This window comes from Staurois parvus, unplaced genomic scaffold (assembly GCF_062004578.1).
Source record: "Staurois parvus isolate SC_StPar_1 unplaced genomic scaffold, SC_StPar_1.0 ptg001376l, whole genome shotgun sequence".
In the NCBI taxonomy this organism is placed as follows: domain Eukaryota; kingdom Metazoa; phylum Chordata; class Amphibia; order Anura; family Ranidae; genus Staurois; species Staurois parvus.
Window position 1 is genome coordinate 18,024 of NW_028319172.1, and position 23,656 is coordinate 41,679.

The following is a 23,656-nucleotide window of genomic DNA, read 5'->3' on the forward strand; positions in this document are numbered from 1 at the left end:
GGAAAGTGCCCGGACTGGAAGGGGGGGGAAAGTGCCCGGACTGGAAGGGGGGGGAAAGTGCCCGGACTGGAAGGGGGGGGGAAAGTGCCCGGACTGGAAGGGGGGGAAAGTGCCCGGACTGGAAGGGGGGGGAAAGTGCCCGGACTGGAAGGGGGGGAAAGTGCCCGGACTGGAAGGGGGGGAAAGTGCCCGGACTGGAAGGGGGGGAAAGTGCCCGGACTGGAAGGGGGGGAAAGTGCCCGGACTGGAAGGGGGGGAAAGTGCCCGGACTGGAAGGGGGGGAAAGTGCCCGGACTGGAAGGGGGGGAAAGTGTCCGGACTGGAAGGGGGGGAAAGTGTCCGGACTGGAAGGGGGGGAAAGTGTCCGGACTGGAAGGGGGGGAAAGTGTCCGGACTGGAAGGGGGGGAAAGTGTCCGGACTGGAAGGGGGGGAAAGTGTCCGGACTGGAAGGGGGGGGGGAAGTGTCCAGACTGGAAGGGGGGAAAGTGTCCAGACTGGAAGTGGTTAAAAAAAACGCTTCTAAATGCAAACGCTCATAAACGTGGCTCAACAGACATTTTTTTAACCTACGTTTTCCAGCAGTCAGTTTCCATTGTTCAGAAGTGTCCCCGTGACCATGGGGCCTCAGAAGTGTCCCCGTGACCATGGGGCCTCAGAAGTGTCCCCGTGACCATGGGGCCTCAGAAGTGTCCCCGTGACCATGGGGCCTCAGAAGTGTCCCCGTGACCATGGGGCCTCAGAAGTGTCCCCGTGACCATGGGGCCTCAGAAGTGTCCCCGTGACCATGAGGCCTCAGAAGTGTCCCCGTGACCATGAAGCCTTACAGTATCCTCTAACTCAGCCTTTTTCAGCCAAGATTTCACAGCATTCTAGGAAGCCGTCTGGGTTCTTCAGGGGTGCCTTGGCAAAAAGCCCAAAAATAGCCCCAAATTACCCAAAAATTGTCAACAAACCAGTGTGTGGGCCAAGCCTGCTTTTTGCCACGCAAATCCAGATTTTCAACCTTGGACACCATGGAGGCCAGCTGCCAGCATCCTAGCAACAGATGATGTCACTGGTTGAGAAGGAGGATATTGGGCGCCTGCATCGGATTCTTGTTTGCCCCTCTTTATCTCCGCACTGGGGTCACGTTAGCCGAGTGAAGGAGAAAAACTGAGGAATGTATAAAACGCTGAAACCCTAGTCAGTACCAGTGTGCACAGGAGTACAAGGTGTAACAATTTAATTCCCGGAATGCCCGCAGTGTGGCCCTATGGTGGTGAGTCGCACAGCCATTCGCACCGAAATGTGTTCTGACATGTTCTCTCCTGGGTGGCAGACCAGTGGACTCAGTCTTTACGCAGTAGTAGAAGAAATAACACATGTGTGCGTTGCGCTGTTGGCGAAAAATGAGTGACGGGAATTTTTTATAGCATAGGTGGTTTAGGAGAGGGCGGGAAGATGTTCACGATGACGCAAGAAGAGGGCAGTGAAAATCGCAAAGGACGGAGGCAAATGTGGAATATGAGAAGGTTCCGGGAATCTGTTCGGAGGAAAAGACCGGAAATCTGGCCTGACAAATGGATTCTCCACCACGACAATGCTCCTGCACATGATGTGTTCCATAATTCCTGGCCCAGAAATCCATTAAGAAACTTGACCGACCACCTTATGCCCCTGACTCAGCAGCCTGCGACTTCTGGCTGTTTCCAAAATGAAAAAATGCCTTAAAAAGGACACAGATTTGATGACATTTTGGACATCCAGAACACAGTGACCAAGATAATGCGCGGTGTTCCGGAAAACGAATTCCAGGAATGATTCTGGAAGGTGGCGCAGTCATCTAGATCAGTGTTTCTCCACCTTTTTTCAGGCAACGCATCCTTTAAAATGATGGACAGTCCCGAGGCACCCTTTAATATAACTGGACAGTCCCGAGGCACCCTTTAAAATGATGGACAGTCTTGAGGCACCCTTTAAAATGATGGACAATCCCGAGGCACCCTTTAAAATACTGGACAGTCCCGAGGCACCCTTTAAAATGATGGACAGTCCCGAGGTACCCTTTAAAATGATGGACAGTCTTGAGGCACCCTTTAAAATGATGGACAATCCCGAGGCACCCTTTAAAATGATGGACAGTCCCGAGGCACCCTTTAAAATGGACAATCCCGAGGCACCCTTTAAAATGATGGACAATCCCGAGGCACCCTTTAAAATGATGAACAATCCCGAGGCACCCTTTAATATAACTGGACAGTCCCGAGGTACCCTTTAAAATGATGGACAGTCCCCGAGGCAGCCTTTAAAATGATGGACAATCCCGAGGCACCCTTTAAAATACTGGACAGTCCCGAGGCACCCTTTAAAATACTGGACAGTCCCGAGGCACCCTTTAAAATGATGGACAGTCTTGAGGCACCCTTTAAAATGATGGACAATCCCGAGGCACCCTTTAAAATACTGGACAGTCCCGAGGCACCCTTTAAAATGATGGACAGTCCCGAGGTACCCTTTAAAATGATGGACAGTCTTGAGGCACCCTTTAAAATGATGGACAATCCCGAGGCACCCTTTAAAATGATGGACAGTCCCGAGGCACCCTTTAAAATGGACAATCCCGAGGCACCCTTTAAAATGATGGACAATCCCGAGGCACCCTTTAAAATGATGAACAATCCCGAGGCACCCTTTAATATAACTGGACAGTCCCGAGGTACCCTTTAAAATGATGGACAGTCCCGAGGCAGCCTTTAAAATGATGGACAATCCCGAGGCACCCTTTAAAATACTGGACAGTCCCGAGGCACCCTTTAAAATACTGGACAGTCCCGAGGCACCCCATTCTAAAATGTGAAAAACTATTCTAATAGTTCTATATAACACAGCAACATCCACACATGTAGGACACCCAACATTAGTGGGGATTTATTCTTCCAAAGCAAATACACTTCTGCACACTGGTACTGACTAGTATTCCATTGTTTCTCCTCTCCCTCAGTTTTTCTCCATCACTGAGCTAATGTGACCCCAGCACTGATGGGAATGGGCGGGGGAGGGTCAAACTAGGATATTGTGCAGGCAGCTGACATCCTCCTTATCAACTGATGTTATTGGTTGTCAGGACCCGGCGGCTAGAAGGTCGTAATGGTGCACAATGATAATATGTGGCTTTGTGTAACTAAAAGGCCGGCTTGTTCCACCCGCTGGCTTGTATACCAGTTTTGGGCAATTTTTAGACATTTTGCAAAGGCACCCCTTAAGAAGCCTCAAGGCACCCCTTGAAAAAGCCTCAAGGCACCCCCCGGAAGAAGCCTCAAGGCACCCCCCGGAAGAAGCCTCAAGGCACCCCCCGGAAGAAGCCTCAAGGCACCCCCCGGAAGAAGCCTCAAGGCACCCCCCGGAAGAAGCCTCAAGACACCCCCGGAAGAAGCCTCAAGGCACCCCCGGAAGAAGCCTCAAGGCACCCCCTGAAGAAGCCTCAAGGCACCCCCTGAAGAAGCCTCAAGGCACCCCCGGAAGAAGCCTCAAGGCACCCCCGGAAGAAGCCTCAAGGCACCCCCGGAAGAAGCCTCAAGGCACCCCCTGAAGAAGCCTCAAGGCACCCCCTGAAGAAGCCTCAAGGCACCCCCTGAAGAAGCCTCAAGGCACCCCCTGAAGAAGCCTCAAGGCACCCTGGCTGAGAAAGGCTGCGCTAGAGTATAGGTAAGCAAACTTTTTTCCGTTTACAATCCATGCTGGGAATGAAATTGTCACACCTTGTATTTGTTTTGTAAAAATAAATCCCCTCCGACGATGGCGGTCCTACGTGGGTGGATGCTGCTGCGATACGGAACAGTGTTTGTTTAGGTTTTTTTACATTTTAGAATGCGGTGCCTCAAGATGGTGCATACCTTTATATGCTGCCTTGCATCAAAAAAAAAATGTGGAGAAATAACAGCCCTAACAAGATGCGTTTCTGAAGACTTTGTATTTGTAGAGCAAATATTTACTTCTCTATACGGACTCGTGCCTCTGTGGATACACCCAGGTTTCCTTTTTCTGTGTAACTGCCGCTTTCTTCCTCTACTAAAGCATTCATCCTTACTGCCATTTAAAAAGATTTATACTCCATTATTAATGGGTGCAATATACACGCCGTGTACTCAGAGGCTCCTTCGCTCTCCATGGCAGACACATATGTGTGTTCAGCAACACGCGTTAACTCACGGCATACAGCGGGTATAGAAAGGAACCCCCGCCCTTAAAGTAATCATTTTGTTGCTTTGCAGCCTGAAATGAAGACAGACACCATTTTTGTTTTGTCCAGCTGTATTTACTCAGTGCAACTTATAACTTTCAAGTGAAAGATAGAACATCGTGTCTGAATTTTGTTTTTTAATTTCAAAAACAGAATCACTGAGTTGAAAAAAGGACCCCACCCCCCTTGTGTCAGTATTTCATTGAACCCCCTTTTGCTTTGATTCCATCCTTTAGTCTGTTGGGATGTCTCCACTAACTTTGCATATCTAGACTTTGCAATATTTCCTCGCTCTTCTTTGCAGAACGGCTCAAGTTCAGTGACATTGGATGGTGACGTTTGTGGACGGCAGTCTTCAAGTCATTCCACAGATTTTCAATGGGGTTGAAGTCTGGGCTCTGACTAGGCCATGCAAGGACATTCACCTTCTTCTCCTCCCACCACTGGGGGGTCATTGTTGAAGTGTGCTTTCGGGCATTGTCATGTTGGAGGAGAACCTTCTTCCCATTGACAATGTTGTGGTAGACGGCAGCAGATTGTCCTCCAGAATGTGATGGGATTTTGCCCCATTCATGTTTCCTTCTATCCTGACAAGTGCTCCAGTCCCTGCTGCAGAGAAACCCCCCATAACAAGATCTTACCCCCTCCCCCCATAACAGGATATTACCACCCCCAATAACAGGATATTCCCCCCTCCCATTACAAGATATTCCCACCCCCCATAACAGGATATTCCCCCCTCCCCCTCGTAACAGGATATTCCCCCCTCCCCCTCGTAACAGGATATTCCCCCTCTCCCCATAAGATTCCCCCCCCCCTAGCAGGATATCCCCCCTTCCCCATAACAGGATATTCCCCCCCTCCCCCATAACAGGATATTACCACCCCCCATAACAGGATATTCCCCCCCTCCCCCATAACAGGATATTACCACCCCCCATAACAGGATATTCCCCCCTCCCCCCCTCAACAATATATTCCCACCCCCCATATTAGGATATCACCCCCCCTCCGTAACAGGATATTCCCCCCCTCCCCTCAACAGGATATTCCCCCTTCCCCCATAAGATATTCCCACCCCCCATAGCAGGATATTCCCCCCTCCCCCCATAACAGGATATTACCACCCCCCATAACAGGATATTCCCCCCTCCCCCATAACAGAATATTCCCCCCTCCATAACAAGATATTACCACCCCCCCATAACAGGAAATTCCCCCCTCCCCCTCATACCAGGATATTACCACCCCCCCATGCTTTACTGTAGGAATGGTGGGATTTGGATGGTGATCTGGATTGGATTTCCGTCAGACATATTGTTTAGTGTTGAGGCCAAATCGTTCCATTTTAGTCTCCTCTGACCAGAACCCCTTTCTCCATGCGGCCTCAGAATCTTCAAGGTGCCTTTTGGCAAAGCTCAGTGGTGACCGCATGTGGCCTTTCCCGAGGAGCGGCTTTCTTCTTGTATTTGTGGAGGATTTGTGATATTGGTGTCACATGCACACAATGACCGCTCTTTGTCATCAATTCCTGACACGGCTTCAGAAATGCTGTAGGCCTCTTGGTCTCCTCTGTGACCAGTTTCCTCCTGCCTCTTTCATCCAGTTTGGAGCGACGTCCTGATCCAGGGAGGGTCTGTGTTCTACCAAATACCTTCCACTTCTTATTAATAGACGTCACTCTGCTTCTAGGCATTGATAAAGCCTTTGACCTTTTTTTGTATCCATCTCCTGACTTGTGCCCGTCCACAACTTTATCCCAGAGATCCCGGTGACAGTGCCTTGACACCCATATTTGATTGTTTGCTTCCGTTGCACTACCAGGGACTGAAATGCTCCAGGAAAGCTCTTTTCATGTTGAGCTAATCAAAATGACTCCAGCTGATCACAGCTGAAAGTGAAATGGCTTTGTGTGCCATTAAGAAGGCGATTAGCTACACCTGGTTGAGTTTACAAGTCATTTTTTAGGAGGGGGGGTCTTTTTTCCAACTTAGTGATTCTGTTTTTGGATTTTTTTTAAATTTTTAGTGGCATGTTGGTGTTCTTTCACTTGGATGCTATTAGAGTGAATATAGCTGGATAAAACGAAAAATGTGTCTGTCTTCAGTTCAGACTGCGAAGCAACAAAACGTGATTATTTTAGAGGGGGCGATTCTGTTTTATACCCGCTCTGTGTGTTTTGTTGGCATTCATCCTAAATGAAACCTAATGCCTATGAAAAGCAGGAGAAAAAAAACAAAACCTGTACTATAGTGCATAGCAATGCGAATGATCGGTGCGCTGCCAAAAATAGTGCAGCTATCATTTTTTTAGGTATTGGGAATTTATATATTTTAAAGCTGAAGTCTAATCTGTTGTAATCAATACATTACACCTTCATTGGGTCACTGTGCTTTTCTATGCAATGCACGCAGATCAAGGCCAGTGGAAGGGGCCAGCAGGGTGCTGTACAGAATACACAGCAGCACCCTGCCTCAGTACTCCTCTCACGAGCCCTCAGCCCAATGCAAGCAGTGGGTTTGATTCTTGGGAGGAGAGATCAGTCTGAAGGAATCAGCATTCCTAGGCAGGCCGCATTAGCATGCACTGCCAACTGCACTAGATGTCACCCATGTGAAATGCTGAACCTTCATGACTCAACTTAAATCCAATGTAAGCAGGGGTGGGGGGCCAGTGACAGTCAGGCTGGGGAGGAAAGTACTAGATGATGTTGGGTGTCCTCCTGCCAGCAAATCAGGCGGAGCTCTGACTTGCAGCAGCTTCCAGTGCACAGAGTGAGGAGCTCACAGTGTGCAGTGAAATCAGAGGAAGCAATTTCAGTCAAGGAGAGGAGCCGCTACACCTGGGCAAGACCGAAGGGGAGGAGCCGCTACACCTGGGCAAGACCGAAGGGGAGGAGCCGCTACACCTGGGCAAGACCGAAGGGGAGGAGCCGCTACACCTGGGCAAGACCGAAGGGGAGGAGCCGCTACACCTGGGCAAGACCGAAGGGGAGGAGCCGCTACACCTGGGCAAGACCAAAGGGGAGGAGCCGCTACACCTGGGCAAGACCGAAGGGGAGGAGCCGCTACACCTGGGCAAGACCGAAGGGGAGGAGCCGCTACACCTGGGCAAGACCGAAGGGGAGGAGCCGCTACACCTGGGCAAGACCGAAGGGGAGGAGCCGCTACACCTGGGCAAGACCGAAGGGGAGGAGCCGCTACACCTGGGCAAGACCGAAGGGGAGGAGCCGCTACACCTGGGCAAGACCGAAGGGGAGGAGCCGCTACACCTGGGCAAGACCGAAGGGGAGGAGCCGCTACACCTGGGCAAGACCGAAGGGGAGGAGCCGCTACACCTGGGCAAGACCGAAGGGGAGGAGCCGCTACACCTGGGCAAGACCGAAGGGGAGGAGCCGCTACACCTGGGCAAGACCGAAGGGGAGGAGCCGCTACACCTGGGCAAGACCGAAGGGGAGGAGCCGCTACACCTGGGCAAGACCGAAGGGGAGGAGCCGCTACACCTGGGCAAGACCGAAGGGGAGGAGCCGCTACACCTGGGCAAGACCGAAGGGGAGGAGCCGCTACACCTGGGCAAGACCGAAGGGGAGGAGCCGCTACACCTGGGCAAGACCGAAGGGGAGGAGCCGCTACACCTGGGCAAGACCGAAGGGGAGGAGCCGCTACACCTGGGCAAGACCGAAGGGGAGGAGCCGCTACACCTGGGCAAGACCGAAGGGGAGGAGCCGCTACACCTGGGCAAGACCGAAGGGGAGGAGCCGCTACACCTGGGCAAGACCGAAGGGGAGGAGCCGCTACACCTGGGCAAGACCGAAGGGGAGGAGCCGCTACACCTGGGCAAGACCGAAGGGGAGGAGCCGCTACACCTGGGCAAGACCGAAGGGGAGGAGCCGCTACACCTGGGCAAGACCGAAGGGGAGGAGCCGCTACACCTGGGCAAGACCGAAGGGGAGGAGCCGCTACACCTGGGCAAGACCGAAGGGGAGGAGCCGCTACACCTGGGCAAGACCGAAGGGGAGGAGCCGCTACACCTGGGCAAGACCGAAGGGGAGGAGCCGCTACACCTGTGCAAGACCGAAGGGGAGGAGCCGCTACACCTGTGCAAGACCGAAGGGGAGGAGCCGCTACACCTGTGCAAGACCGAAGGGGAGGAGCCGCTACACCTGTGCAAGACCGAAGGGGAGGAGCCGCTACACCTGTGCAAGACCGAAGGGGAGGAGCCGCTACACCTGTGCAAGACCGAAGGGGAGGAGCCGCTACACCTGTGCAAGACCGAAGGGGAGGAGCCGCTACACCTGTGCAAGACCGAAGGGGAGGAGCCGCTACACCTGTGCAAGACCGAAGGGGAGGAGCCGCTACACCTGTGCAAGACCGAAGGGGAGGAGCCGCTACACCTGTGCAAGACCGAAGGGGAGGAGCCGCTACACCTGTGCAAGACCGAAGGGGAGGAGCCGCTACACCTGTGCAAGACCGAAGGGGAGGAGCCGCTACACCTGTGCAAGACCGAAGGGGAGGAGCCGCTACACCTGTGCAAGACCGAAGGGGAGGAGCCGCTACACCTGGGCAAGACCGAAGGGGAGGAGCCGCTACACCTGGGCAAGACCGAAGGGGAGGAGCCGCTACACCTGGGCAAGACCGAAGGGGAGGAGCCGCTACACCTGTGCAAGACTGAAGGGGGGCGGGCAGTACGCCTGTGCAAGACTGAAGGGGGGCGGTACACCTGTGCAAGACTGAAGGGGGGCGGTACACCTGTGCAAGACTGAAGGGGAGGCTGGAATTAAAACAAAGCCCAAATGAACTGTTTAAATCAGCTGAATACATTCCAGGTGCACCAAGATGAGGGGTATTTAAACCATTACAGTAAATTGCTTAAAATGGAGAAGATCACTTTAAAAAAAACTAATGTAAAAAAATGCTAATTTGTTTGCAGTTAAAAAAAAATAAATGAGCATTTGAGATATATATATACACACACATTTCCCCAGCGATCAGCAGTGTGCAAGCAGTGCTCTCTCTGCCGAGGTCCCACACAGCTCCTGAAACAAAATCTAGAGCTCTCCAATCAGCCTATTTGGATTCCTCTGTGATATTATAAAGCTGATTTAGCCGTGGCTCACACCGCTGCGACTTGTCCGTTTCAAATCGCATGACAAGTCGCACTCTGTGCCTAAGATACCGGTCAAATCAGTACGACTCTGTCTTTGCGGTGTGGCAGCGATTTTTGAAAAAAAAAAAAAAAAAAGTTCCTGCGTGATTTTTCCCCGATTTCATATGCGAACTTGCATGGAACTGCACAGATGTCAGGCAAGCCGCACATAAAATCGCACTGACCAGCGGCTTTGAAAGCGCGCAACTTCAAGGGAAAGTAGTCCAGTTCACTGTGAACCAGGGCTTAGGCGATTTGGGCCGGTGTGAACTGCGGTGGCAGGAATCTGCTGCTGTGAGTGGCTAGCTGCGGCCACCACGCTCGTTCACTATATTTACAGGTCGCCGGCGGCTGCAGCGATTCGTGGCTGTCCGCACAGCCAGCTATAACTTTACCGCAGCAAGCCGCTCACATCCAGATTCCTGCCGCTGAAATTCGCACCGGCCCAAGTCGCTGGGCTTTAGGGAAATGCATGGAATGTGTATGCTACTCCATTATGCGTTATGACGTCGACTAACCCCAATTACCCATAATGCCTCTAGTCTTACCTGCATGTCACGGGGGGCTGCAGTACGAGCGAGTCCCGGCACACTCCCATCGGTCAGGCTCAGGAACGGCGACATCCCGAAGTTTCCAGAAAACATGCGTCTCATATGCTGACGGTGCAAAGCAAAGGGATCCCTAGAGAGAGGAAAAAAGTGCTGGTCAGAGGCGCCATTATCCACGGGCACCGGGACTGAAGACACAAGAGCGCCTCTGCTGTTCACCCCCCCATCCTGCACTGGGCCATCAAACAGCTGATTCTGTCTGATTGCTAGCAGGGGTAGGAAACCTGCGACTCTCTAGCTGTTGTGGAACTACATTTCCCATGAGGCATTGCAAAGATTACAAAACTGACAATTACAGCTATGACTTGCAGAGGCATGATGGAACTTGTAGTCCTGCGGCTCTCAGGTTGCCTACCCCTGCTTTAGGGAGTCACTGAATTTTTTTTTTTTTAATCTTCTTGCTTAACCCCTTCCCGCCGGGTGGACACGTCATATGACGTCCTAGCTTTGAGTGGAGAGATCTGGATGATGCCTCCAGCTATGGGCATCATCCAGATATCATTGTTTTCAGCAGAAGATTCCCGCTTTAGTAAAAAGTCATCCTAGCGGCTGATCAGTCACTGGATTGTTTTTACAGGCAGCGGAAGGAGACGTTATCCCCCGCCCAACGGCGCCTCTCCGTGCTTCCCATGTGATCGGGAAATCGGAGATCTGATCCAGCAGCAGCGCCAGTTTACCATAGAGCTGGCCATGGACCGGATGGTCACCGGCCATCTCTATGATCCTGGGAGGTTGGAAGCGAAGTCATGACATCACTTCCGGCTTTGGCAGAAATAAACAATACCATTTTTTTTTTATACTGGAAAGCCTGAGATCAGTTTATGTTGTCTCATGCTTACCAGCATAGAAGGATAGATGAGGGGTCTTACCGACCCCAGATCTCTCCATAAAGTGGGGCAGCACAGGGGCTAAATGGTCAGCATTTCCACCTGGCAGTACTGGGGTCGTTGGTTCAAATCCCAACCACAGCACCACCTGCCTGGAGTTTGCATATTCTCCCTGTGCGGGTTCCCTCATGATCCTCCGGATTCCTCCTACACTCAAAGACATAATTGTCCCTAGAATGTGTATGTACAGTCAGGTCCATAAATATTGGGACATGGACACAATTCTAACATTTTTGGCTCTATACACCACCACAATGGATTTGAAATGAAACAAACAAGATGTGCTTTAACTGCAGACTGTCAGCTTTAATTTGAGGGTATTTACATCCAAATCAGGTGAACGGTGTAGGAATTACAACAGTTTGCATATGTGCCTCCCACTTGTTAAGGGACCAAAAGTAATGGGACAATCGGCTTCTCAGCTGTTCCATGGCCAGATGTGTGTTATTCCCTCATTATCCCATTTACAATGAGCAGATATAAGGTCCAGAGTTCATTTCAAGTGTGCTATTTGCATTTGGAATCTGTTGCTGTCAACTCTCAAGATGAGATCCAAAGAGCTGTCACTATCAGTGAAGCCATCATTAGGCTGAAAAAACAAAACAAACCCATCAGAGAGATAGCAAAAACATTAGGCGTGGCCAAAACAACTGTTTGGAACATTCTTAAAAAGAAGGAACGCACCGGTGAGCTCAGCAACACCAAAAGACCCGGAAGACCACGGAAAACAACTGTGGGGGATGACCAAAGAATTCTTTCCCTGGTGAAGAAAACACCCTTCACAACAGTTGGCCAGATCAAGAACACCCTCCAGGAGGTCGGTGTATGTGTGTCAAAGTCACCAATCAAGAGAAGACTTCACCAGAGTGAATACAGAGGGTTCACCACAAGATGGAAACCATTGGTGAGCCTCAAAAACAGGAAGGCCAGATTAGAGTTTGCCAAACGACATCTAAAAAAGCCTTCACAGTTCTGGAACAACATCCTGAGGACAGATGAGACCGACATCAACTTGTACCAGAGTGATGGGAAGAGAAGAGTATGGAGAAGGAACTGCTCATGATCCTAAGCATACCACCTCATCAGTGAAGCATGGTGGTGGTAGTGTCATGGCGTGGGCATGTATGGCTGCCAATGGAACTGCTTCTCTTGTATTTATTGATGATGTGACTGCTGACAGAAGCAGCCGGATGAATTGTGAAGTGTTTCGGGAATATTATCTGCTCATATTCAGCCAAATGCTTCAGAACTCATTGGACGCTTCACAGTGCAGATGGACAATGACCCAAAGCAGACTGCAAAAACAACCAAAGAGTTTTTTATGGGAAAGAAGTGGAATGTTCTGCAATGGCCAAGTCAATCACCTGACCTGAATCCGATTGAGCATTTCACTTGCTGAAGACAAAACTGAAGGGAAAATGCCCCAAGAACAAGCAGGAACTGAAGACAGTTGCAGTAGAGGCCTGGCAGAGCATCACCAGGGATGAAACCCAGCGTCTGGTGATGTCTATGCGTTCCACACTTCAGGCTGTAATTGACTGCAAAGGATTTGCAACCAAGTATTAAAAAGTGAAAGTTTGATTTATGATTATTATTCTGTCCCATTACTTTTGGTCCCTTAACAAGTGGGAGGCACCTATGCAAACTGTTGTAATTCCTACACCGTTCACCTGATTTGGATGTAAATACCCTCAAATTAAAGCTGACAGTCTGCAGTTAAAGCACATCTTGTTGTTTCATTTCAAATCCATTGTGGTGGTGTATAGAGCCAAAAATGTTAGAATTGTGTCCATGTCCAAATATTTATGGACCTGACTCTCTCTCACACTGTTTTTTTTTGGTTATTGCTAGAAAATTATGCAGAACTTAAGAAAAAAAAAAAAGATTTTTGCATGTAGTAGAGAAATGCCAGAATTGGCTCGGTAGGGATAATATTTTGAGTCCGTGACCCAGTAATGATCAGAAAAGTCAGGAAACTGGCATTTTCACAAAGGGCTCAGCAATGGCAGTTACATCATAAACTTTAGAATCACTTCAGACACACCACAAAAACATTTGCAGCTCATGACTAGAGTTAAATATCCCTCAAACAATTCAGCACTGCAATAAATCAGATTTTATATTGAGTTACTAGACAACAGGTGAAAGGTGAAATCAGGCTTGCAGAAGGAGTGACTGATTTGCAAACTGTTGAGCAGAAGAGGTGGGCTTACACGAGGAGAGATCTGTGTGTGTGTCCCCGGGGTGGTGATGTCTGCTAGCAGTCCAAGCTGGAGGTGAGGCAAGGTCATGGAGTGTGTAAGAATTGCATGCAATACGTTGTTCATAAAGTTGCTATTTCTCTCACTATGTGTAGTGGGCTTGAGGGACGATTACAAGGTTCTGTGTATGGCTTGGTCCACACCAAGAGTTGTGACCGAAAATGGGTGCGTTCCCATGAGTCGGACAAAGCCCATGTGCTGCAGCCCCATGCAGTTGGCACAAGCTAAAATTCAGCACATTTGCGGCTGCAGGGGGTGTCATTAAAGTGTTACTAAACCCCGGACCCCGCGGTCACTAGATCCGCTCGCCCCGGACCCCGCGGTCACTAGATCCGCTCGCCCCGGACCCCGCGGTCACTAGATCCGCTCTCCCCGGACCCCGCGGTCACTAGATCCGCTCTCCCCGGACCCCGCGGTCACTAGATCCGCTCTCCCCGGACCCCGCGGTCACTAGATCCGCTCTCCCCGGACCCCGCGGTCACTAGATCCGCTCTCCCCGGACCCCGCGGTCACTAGATCCGCTCTCCCCGGACCCCGCGTTCACTAGATCCGCTCTCCCCGGACCCCGCGTTCACTAGATCCGCTCTCCCCGGACCCCGCGTTCACTAGATCCGCTCTCCCCGGACCCCGCGTTCACTAGATCCGCTCTCCCCGGACCCCGCGTTCACTAGATCCGCTCTCCCCGGACCCCGCGTTCACTAGATCCGCTCTCCCCGGACCCCGCGTTCACTAGATCCGCTCTCCCCGGACCCCGCGTTCACTAGATCCGCTCTCCCCGGACCCCGCGTTCACTAGATCCGCTCTCCCCGGACCCCGCGTTCAGTAGATCCGCTCTCCCCGGACCCCGCGTTCACTAGATCCGCTCTCCCCGGACCCCGCGTTCACTAGATCCGCTCTCCCCGGACCCCGCGTTCACTAGATCCGCTCTCCCCGGACCCCGCGTTCACTAGATCCGCTCTCCCCGGACCCCGCGTTCACTAGATCCGCTCTCCCCGGACCCCGCGTTCACTAGATCCGCTCTCCCCGGACCCCGCGTTCACTAGATCCGCTCTCCCCGGACCCCGCGTTCACTGTATCCGCTCTCCCCGGACCCCGCGTTCACTGTATCCGCCCTCCCCGGACCCTGCGTTCACTGTATCCGCTCTCCCCGGACCCTGCGTTCACTGTATCCGCTCTCCCTGGACCCTGCGTTCACTGTATCCGCTCTCCCCGGACCCTGCGTTCACTGTATCCGCTCTCCCCGGACCCCGCGTCCAGTGTATCCGCTCTCCCCAGACCCTGAATTCACTATCTTTTTAGTAAAAAAAAATTTTTTAGTTTATAACCAAAAATTATAATTTTTCTAAGTTTCTTTTTACATTTTTATGTTTTTGTTTTTTTTTTCTACATACTGTCACCCTAGCAGTACAGTCTCACCATGGTGACACTGTACTACTCGTGGGGGGGCGATGATTTTTTTTTTTTTTTTTTTACACCGATTGCTTTTACACCCATATAGGATGTAAAAGCAATCATTTCTCCTTCTCTCTGGCTGCATTCCTGCAACCATTGAGAAATACTGTGTGAGCTGTGATTGGTCACAGCTTGTCACCTGGTACAAGGCTGTTGTGAAAAGCCCGGTACCATGTGATCTCTGTGATCATTCACAGATTTCACAAGCAGTAAGCAATGATGTCAGGAAGTGACATCTTGCTTACTACTATTCATGGGATCACTGATTGACCAATCAGTGATCACACGATCGGGACCTCACACAGATGTCCCGTACAGTGATCAGTGTCCTGAGGACATAGCGGGCACCGGATCGCGGGGCCGCGCGCTCCCAGGGAGCATGCACAGGCAATGGACGCGGAAGGACGTTTATAAACGACCACCTGCACTGCCGTTTATGGGCCGGGCGGGAAGTGGTTAAGCCGCCCTTTCATGGAGGTGGACGGATTAGGTCGGCACACTTACATTAAGAACATAGCTGGGTCTTGTGGCTCGGTGTCCCTCATGAAGCGAAACATGGCGTCTTCTACGGTTCCTCTGGAGTAGCAGCAGGTGAAGGGTAAAAAAAATCCTAAGAGAAACAAAGAAACAAGCATTAGCATGGAACAGAGGAAGGAGCTCAGAGCAAATCTCAGCCAGACCCCCCCCCCCCCCCCCAACTCTCCACAAGGCCAAGAGTAAACTTTCATCTTTAAGGGAATTCTAGGAGGAGGATTAAAATGTATCTAAACTCAAAGTACAAAAATGTGCTCAGATGTGGTCGCTGCATTCGTTTTTTTAAGCTTTTCTTCTTTTCACCTGGTGATCCTGCCAGTAACACTTCCTGCCCTAGGGCAGTGGTTCTCCACCTTCCTAATGCCGCGACCCTTTAATACAGTTCCTCATGTTGTGGTGACTCCACCCATAAAATTATTTACCCAGTAATTATAATTCATGAAGTGTCGTTTTACCTCCAATACTGCCGCTTTCTACACAGCAGCTGCTTTCTACACAGCAGCTGCTTTCTACACAGCAGCTGCTTTCTACACAGCAGCTGCTTTCTACACAGCAGCTGCTTTCTACACAGCAGCTGCTTTCTACACAGCAGCTGCTTTCAACACAGCAGCTGCTTTCTACACAGCAGCTGCTTTCTACACAGCAGCTGCTTTCTACACAGCAGCTGCTTTCAACACAGCAGCTGCTTTCAACACAGCAGCTGCTTTCAACACAGCAGCTGCTTTCAACACAGCAGCTGCTTTCAACACAGCAGCTGCTCGTTACACATCGGAAATGTGTTTTCTGATGGTCTTAGGGGACCCCTGTGAAAGGGTCGTTCGACCCCCAAAGGGGTCGCGACCCACAGGTTGAGAACCACAGCCCTAGGGTGACAACACTCACTCACAGTATTGTATTTATGACTGGACAGCGTTGTCACCCTAAGACTGGAAATGTTCTAGGACTACCGAACATTCCCACCCAAGTGATCTCAAATAGCATAAATGGAGGTTGCAATCCACATACACTATATTGCCAAAAGTATCGGGCCGCCGGCCTTTCCACACACATGAACTTGTTGGCCTCCCAGTCTTAGGCTGGCCATACATTATACAATTTTCCTGAGATTCTTGCTTTAGATTTACTAAAAACCATATAATATGAGGTCAAACCTAAACAACACTTTCGACTGTATCTAATTAGACTGGCCATACACTATACAATTTTCTTAGTTTTCTGCCCAATTTCCTTTAGATTACCTTCCACTATGTAGTGCAAAGGCCGGCCTAATTAGATACAATCGAAAGTGTTGTTTAGGTTTGACCTCATGTTATATGGTTTTTGGTAAATCTAAAGCAACAATCTCAGGAAAATTGTATAATGTATGGCCAGCCTTAGTCCGTAGGGTTCAATATTGAGTTGGCCCCGCCCTTCCCACACACATGACCTTTAATGGCCTCCCAGTCTTAGTCCGTAGGGTTCAATATTGAGTTGGCCCCGCCCTTCCCACACACATGACCTTTAATGGCCTCCCAGTCTTAGTCCGTAGGGTTCAATATTGAGTTGGCCCCGCCCTTTGCAGCTATAACAGCTTCAACTCTTCTGGGAAGGCCGTCCACAAGGTTTAGGAGGGTGTCTATGGGAAGGTTGGACCATTCTTCCAGAAGCACATTTGTCAGGTCAGGCACTGATGTCGGGGGAGGAGGCCTGGCTCACAGTCTCCACTCTAATTCATCCCAAAGGTGTTCTATGGGGTTGAGGTCAGGACTCTGTGCAGGACAGTCAAGTTCCTCCACCCCAAACTGGCTCCTCCATGTCTTTATGGACCTTGCTTTGTGCACTGGTGTGCAGTCATGTTGGAACAGGAAGGGGAAATCCCCAAACTCTTCCCACAAAGTTGGGAGCATGAAATTGTCCAAAATGTCTCTGTATACTGGCGCCTTAAGAGATTCCTTCACTAGAACTAGGGGGCCAAGCCCAACCCCTGAAAAACAACCCCACACCATAATCCCCCTCCACCAAACCTTACACTTGGCACAGTGCAGTCAGGCAAGTACTGTTCTCCTGGCAACCTCCAAACCCAGACACGTCCATCAGATTGCAGACAGAGAAGCGTGATTGGTCACTCCAGAGAACACGTCTCCACTGCTCTAGACTCCAGTGGCGGCGTGCTTTACACCATGGCATCTGACGCTTTGCATTGCACTTGGTGATGGAAGGCTTGGATGCAGCTGCTCGGCCATGGAAACCCATTCCATGAAGCTCTCTACACACTGTTGTTGGGCTCATCTGAAGGCCACACCAAGTTTGGAGGTCTTTAGCTATTGACTCTGCAGACAGTTGGTGACTTCTGCGCACTGTGTGCTTCAGCATGCGCTGACCCCGCTCTGTCATATGACGTGGCCTACCACTTGGTGGCTGAGTTGCTGTTGTTCCCAGTTGCTTCCACTTTGTTATAATCCCACTAACAGTTGAGCGTGGAATATTTAGTAGCCAGGAAATGTCACGGATGGACTTATTGCCCAGGTGGCCACCTATCACGGGACCACGCTTGGAGTCACTGAGCTCCTGAGAGAGACCCATTCTTTCACCAATGTTTGTAGAAGCCGTCTGCATGCCTAGGGGCTTGATTGTATACACCTGTGTCCATGGAGGGGATTGGAACACCTGAATCACATGATTTGGAGGGCGGGGCCAATACGTTTGGCAATATAATGTATGTGAATATTAGTTGTTGTTTGTACCTGTAGCACGGCCCAGAAACAATAGCGCACATCTTACTTTTTTTATCCTACCTAAAAACACATTGACACAAATATATATATATATATATATAAAAAAAAAAAAAAAGTCACTGAGCTCCTGAGAGCGACCCATTCTTTCACAAATGTTTGTAGAAGTACACACCTCGGTCACATCAAACCCGACTTCGAAATCTTGCAACTTACAGTGAAGTTGCATGATTTCAAAGTTGGCCGACATGCCGATTTCAGGTGCGATTTGCAAGACATCTTACACAGCACGCTATGCAAATCGCACCAAAAGTAGTGCATGTACTTCTTTAGAAATCGGTGCGTCTCCAACCAAGTCCGCACCGATATGACCGCTCTTTTTTTGTGGACAATAGGGTGCGACTTGGCATGCGATCTGCATCCAGTGTGACCGGAGACGCAGTCTGCATGCCTAGGTGATGATTGTATACACCTGCGGCCATGGAGGTGATTGGAACACCTGAATCCAATGATCTGGAGGGCTGGCCCAATACTTTTGGCAATATAGTGTATATATCATAGGGCAGGTAGGCTGGGTCCAAGAAAAGCCTGGGAATGGAGAACAGACAGTTAACCCCTTCCCCAGCCTGGGCCAGCCGACTGCCTTACCGCCTAATGTAGGCAACCTCCTATGGCCATGGAGGTGATTGGAACACCTGAAACACATGATTTGGAGGGCGGGGCCAATACTTTTGGCAATATAGAATATATCATAAGGCAGGTAGGCTGGGTCTAAGAAAAGCCTGGGAATGGAGAACAGACAGTTAACCCCTTCCCCAGCCTAGGCCAGCCGACTGCCTTACCACCTAATGTAGGCAACCTCTTGTGGCCATGGAGGTGATTGGAACACCTGAATCACATGATTGGGAGGGCGGGGCCAATACTTTTGGTGATATAGTGTAGGTCAGCGTTTTTCAACCACTGTGCCGCGGCACACTAGTGTGCTGTGAGATACTGTCTGGTGTGCCGTGGGAAAAATTGCAATTTCATCCGTAACATGTGGCCTCGGCTCACAAATAGACCAATCATTAGAACAGCAATGGGCAAACTACGGCCCGGCGGACCTTTTAATCCGGCCCGCGGAGCGTGATACTGTCAGGATGATCTGTCCCCCTCGAAGTATCTGCGCATGTGCCGGAGATCGCCGATCGGCTGCTAATGCCTGAAACTGGCACATGCGCAGATACGTCGAGGGGGACAGATCCTCATAGGAGACAGATTTTCATGCTACACCGGAACGGCGAGAGGAACGCGCGGAGCAAAGGTAAGTGAATTGACACAGGGGGGGCTTGGGGACTTACTATGGGGGATGAATTACTATATGGGGGATGAATTACTATGTGGGGGATGAATTACTATGTGGGATGAATTACTATGGGGGATGAATTACTATGGGGGATGAATTACTATGGGGGATGAATTACTATATGGGGGATTAATTACTATATGGGGGATTAATTACTATATGGGGGATTAATTACTATGGGGGATGAATTACTATATGGGGGATGAATTACTATAGGGGGGATTAATTACTATATGGGGGATTAATTACTATAGGGGGGATTAATTACTATAGGGGGGATTAATTACTATAGGGGGGATGAATTACTATATGGGGGATGAATTACTATATGGGGGATGAATTACTATATGGGGGATGAATTACTATAGGGGGGATGAATTACTATATGGGGGATGAATTACTATATGGGGGATGAATTACTATATGGGGGATGAATTACTATATGGGGGATGAATTACTATATGGAGGATGAATTACTATGGGGGATGAATTACTATATGGGGGATGAATTACTATGGGGGATGAATTACTATGGGGGATGAATTACTATATGGGGGATGAATTACTATATGGGGGATGAATTACTATATGGGGGATGAATTACTATATGGGGGATGAATTACTATGGGGGATGAATTACTATATGGGGGATGAATTACTATATGGGGGATGAATTACTATGGGGGATGGATTACTATGGGGGATGAATTACTATATGGGGGATGAATTACTATGGGGGATGAATTACTATATGGGGGATGAATTACTATATGGGGGATGAATTACTATGGGGGATGAATTACTATGGGGGATGAATTACTATGCTTACTATGGGGGAATATTACTATACTTACTATGGATGACACATACACATCATTCATCTACTCTTGGTCCGGCCCCCGGGTCCAATTATAAAATACTTTATTATTTCATAATAAAGTAATTCTAAAATAATTTCTTTGTGTTTGATTCCTATTCAAGAGAATTACTTTATATATAGTCAATATAGGCACAGAGGTAAATTTTTTTAACATTTTCTAATGGTGGTGTGCCTCGTGATTTTTTTCATGAAACAAAGTGTGCCTTTGCACAAAAAAGGTTGAAAAACACTGGTGTAGGTGAACTGGGAACAGTGCAGTACAAGTTATCCGCTCAGAGGATTTCAAGAATATTTTGCACTTGTTGAAAGTGTTTTGCTAGAACTGTTCAATTTACTATTTAAGAGACAAAAAGGGAGAAAACAAAAAGCCACTCATTGCAATTGCACGGCGTCCATGCGATCTGGTGTGGGTGTCAATGTTAAAATTAATGACATCGCAAAATGCAGTGCGATTACCAGAATTCACATCGCATGGGTGTAACCACGCATATGATGCGAATCAGGTCTGGGTAAAAAAAAAAAAAAAAAAAAAAAAGGTCCTGCGCCTTTTTTGGTGCGGAGGTGATGCGATTTGAGCCATACAAAATGTACGGCTCAAACCGCACTGCGCAGATATCAGATATGATTTGCACAGGAATGCGGTGCGGTTCCTGTGCGATCACATGACATGTGCTGCACCGCATCACCGGGCTAAACCTCAAACATGAAATATGAACAAAGCACATCCCTCTATAGTGGGTACCAGAGCACCGTCATTTTTGTCTGTTGCTTCCTTCCTCTGCTATCGGCATGAATCATTTCTGACAAGCTTTCCTGACACCAGGAGAAAAATGGTGACAGGGGAGGGACTTTCAGCACACAGTCTGTGATTGACAGCATCAGCTCTGTTACTGTGTGCTGCGTGGAGGAGGGATCACTTCTCAAATGTCTCCTCACCGATTTAACTGCGGCTCTCTGCTTTTCAGAAATGCTGTGTAAATTCTGCACTTCTGAGTGGATGTAGGGGACAGACGGCTGCAGATAAATAGGTACAACTGTAGAAGGATTTGTTTCATCTCTGCGCATCATCTGAGGCCAGTCACTTCACTGGGTATATGGAAGAGTTTACAACCACTTAAAGGATATTAATATGGGAAATGCCAATGCTAAGACGTTGAGCGCCTCAGGTCATCAGGCTCACTCCAAGGACAAGAAAGCAGCCAGTGAAGTCCAGACTCTTGATCTAGAGCAGTGGTTCTCAACCTTCCTAATGCCGCGACCCTTTAATACAGTTCCTCATGTTGTGGTGACCCCCAACCATAAAATTATTTACCCAGTAATTATAATTCATGAGTGTCGTTTTACCTCCAATACTGCAGCTGCATTCAACACAGTAGCTGCATTCAACACAGTAGCTGCATTCAACACAGTAGCTGCATTCAACACAGTAGCTGCATTCAACACAGTAGCTGCATTCAACACAGTAGCTGCTTTCTACACAGTAGCTGCTTTCTACACAGTAGCTGCTTTCTACACAGTAGCTGCTTTCTACACAGTAGCTGCTTTCTACACAGTAGCTGCTTTCTACACAGTAGCTGCTTTCTACACAGTAGCTGCTTTCTACACAGTAGCTGCTTTCTACACAGTAGCTGCTTTCAACACAGTAGCTGCTTTCAACACAGTAGCTGCTTTCAACACAGTAGCTGCTTTCAACACAGTAGCTGCATTCAACACAGTAGCTGCATTCAACACAGTAGCTGCATTCTACACAGTAGCTGCTTTCTACACAGTAGCTGCTTTCTACACAGTAGCTGCTTTCTACACAGTAGCTGCTTTCTACACAGTAGCTGCTTTCTACACAGTAGCTGCTTTCTACACAGTAGCTGCTTTCTACACAGTAGCTGCTTTCTACACAGTAGCTGCTCTCTACACAGTAGGTGCTCTCTACACAGTAGGTGCTCTTTACACATCGGAAATGGGTGTTTTCCCGATGGTCTTAGGCGACCCCTGAGGAAGGGTCATTCGACCCCCAAAGGGGTCGCGACCCATAGGTTGAGAACCACTGATCTAGACAATGAAGCGAGGGTCAGATGATGGACATATACATACGTGTTATTAGTGGGCACCGTCTGACGCTTGCAAAGTGCAACTACAAAGTGGCTCAATTTTTCCAGCAGCTTCAGACCCCACAGGGGGTATTTAGTTCTGGTGAATGGGGCTCCGGGGTTTAGCTGCGGGTGGAGGGCATAGGTGTCCTGTCCAGCACTGCAGCCGACAGCATGACAAACTGTACGGGGGGGGGGGGGGGGGGGGGAGATTTCCGAAAACTGGAGCTCTCAGAATCTGTGCATGGGAGCCAATCAGCTTCTAGCTTGTTTAATTAAGCTTTGACAATAAAACCTGGAAGCTGATTGGAGCTGCAGCAGATTTTGCACTCTCCGGTTTTAGTAAATAGCCCCCATGAGAGGCTGACAGCGGCTGTGGCTGGACGGCGCACCTGTCAGTACGACGTTTAGGCTCCGTTCACACCAGTGCGTTTGTTAGTGCTTTTTACAGAAACACACTGCAGTCCATGTAACATGGTTTCCTATGGGACACGTTCACATCTCTGCTTTTTTGAGCTGCTGCATTTTTGGAATGGGTTTAACCGCCTCCTGCCCGCCATATAAAGGTAATGACGGGAGCACGGCGGTTCTCTCGTTCTGGAAGGACATCATATGACTTACTCCCACTCTAACCCTGTATGAGCGCCCCCGGGGGCGCGCAGCAAGGCGATCGGTGGTGCACTGTGTCCCTGGGACACTGCGGAGCAACGGAAAGAGCGGATGACCCCAGCGCTGTCATGTGATCAGCTGTGTCCAATCACAGCTGATCGCATGTACAGTGAGGGAAATGCGTATTTGCTCCCCTGCTGACGTTGAATGTTCGCCCCTCACAAAGAAATGATCGGTCTATAAATCGAATGTTCGGTGTAACACTGAGACAGAATACAACAACAAATTCAGCAGAAATGCGTCTAACAAATGATGACTGATCTGCATGTTCATGGGGGAAATAAGGATTTGATCCCCTATCATTCAGCAGGATTTCTGGCTCCCAGGTGTCTTTCATACAGGTAACAAGCTGAGATTAGAAGAAGTCTCTTAAAGGGAGTGCTGCTAATCTCATGTTGTTACCTGTATAAAAGATACCTGTCCACAGGAGCAATCAAACCATCAGATTCCAAACTCTCCACCATGGCAAAGACCAAAGAGCTGTCCAAGGATGTCAGGGACAAGATTGTAGACCTACACAAGGCTGGACTGGGCTACCAAACTATGGCCAAGCAGCTTGGTGAGAAGGTGACAACAGTTGGTGCAATCATTCACAAATGGAAGAAACACAAAACAAGTGTCAGTCTCCCTAGGTCTGGTGCACCATGCAAGATCTCACCTCGTGGAGTGTCAATGATCATGAGAACAGTGAGGAATCATCCCAGAACTACACGTGAGGATCTTGTCAATGATCTCCAGGCAGCTGGGACCACAGTCACCAAGAAAACAATTGGTAACACACTACGCCGACAAGGACTGAAATCCTGCAGTGCCCGCACGGTCCCTCTGCTCAAGAAAGCACATGTTCAGTGGCAGACTTC

At 49.5% G+C, this 23,656-nt stretch overlaps 1 protein-coding gene across 1 annotated transcript in view; it reads right to left on the reverse strand.

Moving 5' to 3' along the window:
• Nucleotides 1–23,656, reverse strand: part of MLF2 (myeloid leukemia factor 2) — a 47,984-nt gene that overhangs the window by 16,754 nt on the left and 7,574 nt on the right. Inside the window, exons 2-3 of the mRNA XM_089661720.1 lie at nucleotides 15,078–15,183; nucleotides 9,914–10,046 (exon numbers count right to left, since the gene is read on the reverse strand). Of these exons, the coding sequence (XP_089517846.1) occupies nucleotides 9,914–10,046; nucleotides 15,078–15,130 (186 nt within the window). The 5' untranslated portion in view covers nucleotides 15,131–15,183. The remainder of the gene's footprint in view (nucleotides 1–9,913; nucleotides 10,047–15,077; nucleotides 15,184–23,656) is intronic.